Here is a 9,623-nt window from a genome sequence, read left to right as displayed (position 1 = left end):
GTATATGTATATGCATGTGCATGCACGCGTGTATGTGTGCATGCATATGTGTGCGTATGTGTGCCCCCAACCCCCTGCGTTTCCCATACGCTGCCATGCAGTAGAGTTCCTGACTGAGTTTCCACTTTCTCTCCAAGGAGAATGCTCCCCTCATTGTCCTTTGACTCCCTTCAGTACAGTGTATAAACAGAAGATACACCCCAAATGCCCAGTGAGTTCAAAAGGGTTAAATTTGCCTATTAGTAGAGGTCAGATATCTCTTCCTGTGACAACTGAGGAGAAACTATTGCAAAAACAAAAACAAAAAAACAAAACAAAAAACCTTCTTGGGGCCAGTCTTGGTGGCTCATGCTTTTAATCCTAGCACTCTGGGAGGCTGAGGCAAGCAGATTGCCTGGCCTGAGGAGTTTGAGACCAGCCTCAGCAAGAGCAAGACCCCAACTCTACTAAAAATAGAAAGGTTGGCTTGGTGGCCATAGCACAGTGGTGAAGGCACCAGCCACATACACTGAGGCTGGCAGGTTCAAGCCTGGCCCAGGCCAGCTAAACAACAATGACAACTGCAACAAAAAAATAGCTGGGCATTGTGGCGGAGGCCTGTAGTCCCAGCTACTTGGGAGGCTGAGGCGAGTGAATCGCTTAAGCCCAAGAGTTTGAGGTTGCTGTGAGCTGTGATGCCATGGTACTTTACCAAGGGTGACATAGTGAGACTCTGTCTCAAAAAAAGAAAGAAAAACTAGTTGGTATGGTGGTGGGTGCCTCCAGTCCCAGCTACTCAGGAGGCTGAGGCAAGAGGATTACTGGAGGAATTGGAGGTTGCTGTGAACTATGAAGCCATGGTACTCTATTCAAGTGACAGAGTGAGATTCTATCTCAAAAAGAAAGAAAGAAAGAAAGAAAGAAAGAAACAGAAAGAAAGAAAAAAGGAAGAAATCTCTTGAGCATTATGGTCTATTTGGAATTTTCTGAGTGCAGGAAGTCATTTGATCTTTTTCTCACTGCTTCTTGTTTCCCTGAGCAACTGGGGTGAGCCAGTTGGAAGAAGAGGACCTTCAGGACACAGCTGATTTTGTGGCATTAGAGAATTTGCTTGCAGAGTACCCAGCAACACAGAACTTTGTTCCTGGACCAGGTACACCCTCTCTGTGTGACTCAGGTGCGACCCTGGGCCTCCCTGGGCTCTCCATGTCACAGGGTTGAGCAGGCTGCTTTGCTCTCTCACACCTGTCCTTACCGTCCTCACTGCCCCAGGTACTCAGCAGTGGCACCTCCAGGTCCAGGGGTACCTCCAGCTCCATGCACACACAGTGGATGAATGACTGCCAGGTGGCCAGACCTTGGGTGTGCAATAGTCTGACTTGTGAGATGATCCTCTGTTCAGGGTCCAAGATCTCATTCCTGGAACCCAGGTCCATGTTGGGTAAGAAGAACTTCATCTTGGCGCTCAGCCAGTCTGGGTTTTTGCTGAGCAGACTCACGAGACAGCCCCACTGGTTCCAGGTGTCCAGCTGGATGCCGATGGGGTCCATGAGGAGCTGGACCTAGAGGGATAGGGGAGGCGGGTGAGCTGGGAGACAGGTAAGGTGGGGGGGGGGATAAACTGGGGGACAGGTGAGCTGGGGAAAGCTACGCAGTCAAGAATCCAAATCAAGCCCCAGAAAATGAGCAGGTAAGTGGCCTCTCGGTGGAGTGTTGATGCCTCTGCCCTGGGATTGGTTCCAGAGATTAGTCTGCTTCTTCTGTGCCCCCCTCAAATCCACCCCATCTGTACCTATATCCTGGCTTTCCAGAATGATTTAGTTCATCCCCTGTGGACGGTCCCCTGTAGACCATCATTCCTGTCCATTTGTACTAGTCTCAGTTTGAGCTAACTTCAGAGCAGAGACAGCTAGTAGTCCCCCAACTAGTTGGCAATTGTTCTTCCCTATGTCTTAGTACTAGAACTTCTGAACGCTCCCTGGTCATCTAGAACAGAGGTCCTCAACCTTTTTGGTAGCAGGGACCAGTTTCATGAAAGACGATATTTCCATAGACCAGTGGGGGTGGGAGTGGTGGTTTTGATATGAGTCTGCGAACAATTGATTTACTATGGTTTCTGTGTAGTCAAACCTCTCTGCTAATGGTAATCTGTATTTGCAGCTGCTCCCCAGGCGCTAGAATCACTGCCTCGGCTCCACCTAGGATCATCAGGCATCAGATTCTCACAAGGAGCACACAACCTAGACCCCTTGCATGCAGTTTACAGTAAAGTTTGTGCTCCCATAAGTCTAATGCCACCACTGATTTGACAGGAGGCAGAGCTCAGGAGGTGACGCCAGTGATGGGGAGTGGCTGCAAATAGAGATGACGTTTCACCTTATGGTCTGCCACTCACCTCCTGCTGTGTGGCCTAGTTCCTAACATGTTGGCCATGGGCCAGTCCCAGGGGCTGGGGACCTCAGATATAGAATATACTGTATCTCCCAGTCTTCCTTGCAGTTATATGGAGCCAAATTTTGGCCCATGGGATGTGAGTGAAAATATTGTCTCTCCTTCTTTGCTTTCCCCTGTTGGCTGGAATGTCAATGAGATGGCCGGACCTTGGGCAGCCATGTTGAATCATGAGGTGGAAGCCAGTGTTGAAGACAGTGGGGAGTAAAGCTGTCCACCTGCCTCGGACTCTCTGACTTTGGACTTCTACCATATGACAGAGAAATACCCTCTATCTAAACTTGTGTTTAGGGCTTCATGCTACTCATAATGCACTCTAATCCCAGATAATACACTTATAAACCAATTCTTCTCACTCTTAAGAAAATTCTTCCTTTTCTAAACTGGAAGTCTTGAAATCCTGGCAGGACTGCCGATAGAGGGCACGGGCCACGCACATAGCAAAAGCCTAAAAAATGCATAATGCCTTTGACCCAGCAATTCCTTTTCTTCTACTCTAACTTCAGGGAAGAATCATGAACGTATATACCAATTTTAATTACATAGCTGTTTGCTGAAAGATTATTTATAATTGTTAAAAACTGGAAGCAAACAGCCAGGTGCAGTGGCTCACACCTGTAATCGCAGCTACTGGAGAAGCTGAGGCAAGAGGATCCCTTGGGGCCAGGGGTTCAAGACCAGCCTGGGCAACACAAGGTCAACCACTCTTTAAAAAAATTTGTAAAGGGCGGCACCTGTGCCTCAAAGGAGTAGGGCGCCAGCCCCATGTGCTAGAGGTGGTGGCTTCAAACCCAGCCCCGGTCAAAAACTGCAAAAAAAAAAAAAATTTTTTTTTTGTTTTAAAAACCTTAGCCAGGCATGGTGGTGGTTACCTATAGTCTCAACTACTCAGGAAGTTGAGGTCAGGAGTTCAAGGCTGCAGTGAGGTATGATCCCACCATTGCACTCCAACTTGAGTGCCAGAGTGAGACCCTATAACTAAAAAATAGTTGTTTAGACATTGGAAACAATGCCAACAATTTGGGATCGGTTAACTAAATAGTAGCCCACACTATGGTGGACTATGACACAACATTTCCAAGTGCACCTTCTGGTCCTAGGGCTTTATAAATCTTATCTAATCCTTACAACTCAGAGATTTTACCTGAAAAGAGTGGGGTGCCCACCAACAAGCCAGCATCCCCAGCTTCCAGAGGCTGAGGCACAAGACTGTGTCCTGGATTTAGACCCCGCTGTCCCCTGGGCACCCAGCAGAGGCCTGTGAGCGTGTGTCATCTGTCCCCACTGGTCATCCCTTCTCAACCAGACTAGCAGCAATAAGTCCTCGCTCTGGCACACAGATTCAGAATTCATGAAACATGCTCGTATCCACAATCCTCAGGCAAGGGACCACCATCCCCACTGAAAGACGACAGCCAGGGGTGGGTAGAGGATGTGCCCAAGGTTATACAGCAAGTCAATGGTACAGCCAGAATCAGAACTGTGATTTCTTGCTTCCCAAGCCAATAAATTTCCAAAGCCTTGGAGCCCTAGACAGCTCCAGATAAGGAAAAAGCCCCAGGATTTTGTGTGATCTTAGCAAAGGATGTGGCCATGGACATTACTGCTCTTCCAGGCTGTGGTGTCCAAAGTCCACATGGTCCATAAAGAAATCACCCAGGGCAGCATGGTGCCAGGAGGAAGTGTGCGGGGCCTGGATGGAATGATTTCTGGGAATGTCCCTCATCCTCAAATTTCTTCTCCAGCCAGTTTAACACAATGTCTTTTTTTCCATCATTAGTGTTCTATTCCCTTAGGGTAAGATTTGAAGCTTTTTAAGCATAACCATGCTTGGGAGAAAAGAGCGTATGATATCATTATTAATCATTGAGACTTCTGTGGGAAATACCCTCGGAGAAGTTGATTGTTGGGCCAAGGTTCCTGTCCCAGCTCTGTTGCTAACCTTCTGTGGTGTCACTGGGCTGTCTATAAACAGACACTCTTTCTCCTTTTTCTAAGAACCCTGCCTCCCTGAAATTAACCACAATCATGAAACTTGCTTTGGCCAATGAAATACACTAAAAAATGACACATGTCATAGCTATGCAGATGTATTAAGAGCCAACGTGATTCCCTGTGCTCTCTTTTCTCCTTCACTGTGGGGACCAGCAGTATTCCAGATTGTGGCTGCTCCTTTAGCCTGGGTTTGGGAGAGAGGATGACGTGGAGTAGAGTCGCCAGTCAGTTCACAACAGGCAAGAGGCAAGAGCAAGAAATAAACTTTCATTATCATGAGCAGGAAATAAACTTTCATTATCATGAGCCACTGGGGCTTTGGAGATGTTTGTTACTGGAGCATAACCTAGCCTGTCCTAGCTGATACACTCCTAGTATGACCTTGAGCAAGTCTCTTGCCTAATCTGGGCCTCAGTCATGCCATCTATAAATTGGCTAGATGAGATGCTGCCTGAAAGTCCTTTCTGATCTTCTGTGTCCACTGATGACATTCTAAAGCTGAAGGTTTGCTATGTTTGGGGTAGCCCTCCAGATCTGGGTTGAGAGCAGTCTTTTTTTTTTTTTTTTTTTTTTTTTTTTTAGAGACAGAGTCTCACTTTATTGCCCTGGGTAGAGGGCCGTGGCATCACAGCTCACAGCAACCTCCAACTCCTGGGCTTAGATGATTCTCTTGCCTCAGCCTCCCAAGTAGCAGGGACTACAGGCGCCCACCACAGTGCCCAGCTATTCTTTTGTTGTGGTTTGGCCGGGGCTGGGTTTGAACTCACTACCCTCGGTATATGGGGCAGGCGTCCTATCCACTGATCCACAGGTGCTGCTTGCTCGAGAGCAGTCTTGAAGGGAAGAGAGGGAAGGAGAAGATGAGAGAGAGACAGAGGGGACAAAGGGGAGAGAAAATCACCTACTTGGCTTCCTGGTTCATCATAGGTGCTCCAGGGTCCCCATGGAGAGGTCCTCATGGGTGTCTGAGCTCTGTCCTGTGCCGAGAGCCTGCCTTACAGCTTGTTTCCACATGCAGACCCCTAAGGAGAGAGAAGACACGGAGTTCTTCCTGCTATTCCAAACTTCAAGAGGAGCACTGGAAAGAGGGTACCAACTCTTGTCCTTGCCTGCTGGAGACACCTCTGAGCACACTTGACCCAGAAACAGTCCCACCAACTTCATGCTCAGCTATTCTCTGGCCATAACTCTTTGTGTATCTACAGTTCACACAGCTCAACCCTCCCCAGTGTCACCTCCTGCCACACTTGGCCCCGAGAATGCCCCTCTTCCTCCTCCAATTCAGAGACTCACTTTACAATGGCCCATGGCATCAGAGTTTGTGCCCTGCAAACCCAGCAAACTTATTACGGATGATCTATCCACAAGAAATGGAATAATCCTCACTGCAGATGACAACATTTTCCCCCTGAATATAAAACTCCCCAAAGGTTGGGATTTGCAATCTTCTTTCCTATCACATGATGAAGTAGTTTTTAAGCAATCAAAAGTAAACATTCTTCTTCAAGGGAAAGCCCAGAGGCATAGGAGGCTGCCTCATGAAGAGGCCAAGGTAGGAGGATTGCCTTAGCTCATGAGTTCAAGGCCAGCCTGAGCCAAAGCGAGACCTCATCTCTAAAAATAACTGGGCATTGTAGCTGTACTCCCAGCTACTTGGGAGGCTTAAGCAAGAGAATCACATGAGCCCAAGAGTTTGAGGTTGCTGTGAGCTGTGATGCCATGGCACTCTATCAAGGGTGACGAGTGAAACTGTGTCTTCAAAAAAAAACAGGAGAGAGAGGGCGGCACCTGTGGCTCAAAGGAGTAGGGTGCCCCCATATACCGGAGGTGGCGGGTTCAAACCCAGCCCCAGCCAAAAACTGCAAAAAAAAAAAAAACAGGAGCGAGAGAGAGTTTGCTCTTTCTGCTGTCCCCCGTGTGAGGACACAACCAGATGTTGCCCTCTGAACAGCAAGAAGAAGGTTCTCAGCAGACACTAGATCTGCTGGTGACTTGATCAGGGACTTCCCAGCCTTCAGAACTGTGAAAAATAAACTTCTGTTGCGAAAGCCACCTGGGTTGCAGTATTCCATTGTAGCAACCCAAACTGCTTGTGGCCACAGAAAGTAAAAGTAAAAAAAAAAAAAAAATCTCTAAACTAACATAGATTGAAGGCAATGGCACTTAAATTATAACAGGAAACCTTAAAGAACTTGGTGAAATTATATTTTATAGTCATTTAGAAAAAAAGGCAGCTATCATAGGGTTTATATATCTTAAATGTTCTCTAATAGAACAATTTAAGTCTAATTTTAAGTTAGAATTAGATAAAAAAGAAAAAAGAAGGGAATTATGTTGCTGAGAAGGGCAGGCAATAACGAAGAGGCTTCTAAATGTAATAAAACATCTAAGAAAGTGGTCACCATTAACACTTTTTTTTTTTTTTTTGAGACAGAGCCTCAAGCTGTCCCCCGGGGTAGAGTGCCGTGGCATTACAGCTCACAGCAACCTCCAACTCCTGGGCTCAAGCGAGTCTCCTGCCTCAGCCTCCCAAGTAGCTGGGACCACAGGCGCCCGCCACAACGCCCGGCTATTTTTTGGTTGCAGCCGTCATTGTTGTTTGGCGGGTCCGGGCTGGGGATTCGAACCCACCACCTTAGGTGTACGTGGCTGGCGCCTTAGCCAGTTGAGCTGTAGGCGCTGAGCCACCATTAACACTTTTTAAAATTCTTTTTGAGACAGTCTTACTCTGTGGCCCTGGGCAGAGTACCACGGCATCAGCTTTCCTCACAGCAACCTCAAACTCCTAGGCTCTAGAGATCCTCTTGATTCAGTCTCCCAAGCAGCTGGGCCTACAGGTGTCCACCATAATTCACAGTGATATTTTCTATTTTTAGTAGAGACAGGGTCTCACTCTTGCTCAAGATGGTCTCGAAGTCCTGACTCCAAACCATCTACCTGTCTTGGCCTCCCAGAGTGCTAGGACTACAGGTGTGAGCCATAGCGCCTGGCTAACCACCATTAACCCTTTAAGACACTTGGATCAAAACTTTTAAAAAATTGATTAAAGGAGTGGAATAGAATCCAAATAAACTTCACACTCTCTCCTTTTTTTTTTTTTTTTTGCCCAGGGCTGGGTTTGAACCCACCACCCTTAGCATATGGGGCAGGCATGCATATGGGGCCTGAGCCCTACTCCTTGAGCCACAGGCACCACCGCTTTACACTCTCTTAACACTCACCTTTAAAAAAACAAAACAAAACAAAAAAACCAGAGTCTTTCTCTACATCCCTGGCTAGAGTGTAGAGGGGTCATCATAGCTCACTGCCACCTGAAACTCCTGGCTCAAGTGATCCTTCTGTCTGAGCCTCCCGAGTTGCTGAGACTACAGGTGTGTGCTACCATGCCCAGCTAATTTCTGTGTTTTTTATAGAGACAGAGTTTCTCTCTTGCTCAGGCTGGTCTTGAACTCCTGACCTCAAGCAACCCTCCCCCTCAGCCTCCCAGAGTATTGGGGTTATAGGCAGGAGCCACAAGGCTCAGCTCAAAGTTCACTTTTAATCTATGATACTGACAGAAAAAAGAGGGGAAATAGATGGTATTAAAATATATAATTTTGAATTAAGTAATTAAAATCTTCTGCATGGGAATTAGAAACACAACAGCATAGCATTTCACATCCACACAGAATGTCTATAATGAAAAGGCCAGATGGTGTGTTGATGTGGATGTGGAGAAACGGGAAACCTGACATATTGCTAATGAGAATGTAAACTAGTACAGCCTCTTTGCATAACAGTTCGGCAGTTCCTTAAAAGTGTTAAACAACAGAGTTGTCAGATAACCCAGCAATTTCATGCCTAGGTCTGAGAGAAATAAAAATGAAAACTTGTTACATGAATGTTCATGCCAGGATTATCCATAATAATAAAAAAGTGAAACCAACCAGAATGGAGAAACAGAATATGGTCCATCTGTACAATGGCATATTATTCAACAACAAGAAAGCATAAAGCTTATACTATGTGAATAAAGTCAGAAACTCTTATCACATATTGTATGATTCTATTTATATGAAATATTCAGAAAAAGCTAATCTCTAGAGACATCAAGTAGATTAGTGGTCACCTACTGTGTTTTCCCGAAAATAAGACCTACCCCTGAAATAAGCCCTACCTATGCATCTGTTAAATATAAGCCCTACCCTGATAATAAGACATAGTGATGGGTGTGGCTATGCAGCATATCTGCATAGCTACGCCATGTATTTTGGCGTGGAGAGGAGGAAGATATCCTCTGAAAATAAGCCCTAGTGTGTCTTCTTGAGAAAAAATAAATATAAGACGTTGTCTTATTTTTGGTGAAACATGGTAGGTCTAAGAGCAGGAATAGGAATTATTCTAATTGAGTATGAGGAATCTCATGGTAGTGATGAAAACACTCTAAAACTGGATTGTGAGAAAGTTATATGAAGGCTATGTACCCCCAAAGTGCATCAATGTACACAGTTACCATTCAGTAAAAAAAATAAAAACTAAAAAATAAAACTGGATTGTGGTGGTGGTTGCATAATTCAGCAAATTTACTAGGAATCACTGAATTGTACACTCAAAATGGGTAAATTTTATGGTATATAAATTATACATCCATAAGGTTGTTTTAAAATAATGCAGTATAGGGCTGGGCGTGGTGGCTCACACCTGTAATCCTAGCACTCTGGGAGGCTGACGTGGGTGGGTTGCCTGAGCTCACAGGTTTGAGACCAGCCTGAGCTTAAGTGAGACTTCATCTCTAAAAATAGCTGAGCCTTGGTGGGTGCTTGTAGTCCCAGTTACTAGGGAGGCTGAGGCAAGAGAATGGCTTGAACCCAGGAGTTGGATGTTGCTGTGAGCTGTGATGCCATAGCACTCTACCAAGGGCAACAACATGAAACTGTCTCAAAAAAAAAAAAAAAAGAAAAGATGCAGTATAAATTAACTATTATAATAAAATATTTCTTATCACTATTAACATTTTTTTAATAGAAAAAATGCCAACAAACAAAATGAAAGCAGTAAACTGGAAAAAGCATTTGTACATGTGACAAAAGGCTGCTGTTATGAACAATGACTGGAACAAATACAGAAAAGACCAAGAACCACATTGAAAATGTGGGAAAGGGCTCGGCGCCTATAGCTCAACCGGCTAAGGCGCCAGCCACGTACACCTAAGGTGGCGG

At 45.7% G+C, this 9,623-nt stretch overlaps 1 protein-coding gene across 1 annotated transcript in view; it reads right to left on the bottom strand.

The window, feature by feature from the left end:
* The window catches only part of NLRC5 (NLR family CARD domain containing 5), a 79,656-nt gene that overhangs the window by 55,120 nt on the left and 14,913 nt on the right, over positions 1-9,623 (bottom strand). The window contains exons 2-3 of the mRNA XM_003792615.3: positions 5,331-5,447; positions 1,235-1,541 (exon numbers count right to left, since the gene is read on the bottom strand). Coding sequence (XP_003792663.2) covers positions 1,235-1,541; positions 5,331-5,384 — 361 coding nt within the window. The 5' untranslated portion in view covers positions 5,385-5,447. The remainder of the gene's footprint in view (positions 1-1,234; positions 1,542-5,330; positions 5,448-9,623) is intronic.

This window comes from Otolemur garnettii, unplaced genomic scaffold (genome assembly GCF_000181295.1).
Source record: "Otolemur garnettii isolate 467f Iridium unplaced genomic scaffold, OtoGar3 scaffold00058, whole genome shotgun sequence".
Taxonomy (NCBI): Eukaryota; Metazoa; Chordata; class Mammalia; order Primates; family Galagidae; genus Otolemur; species Otolemur garnettii.
This window is presented reverse-complemented; position numbering and strand designations above follow the sequence as displayed.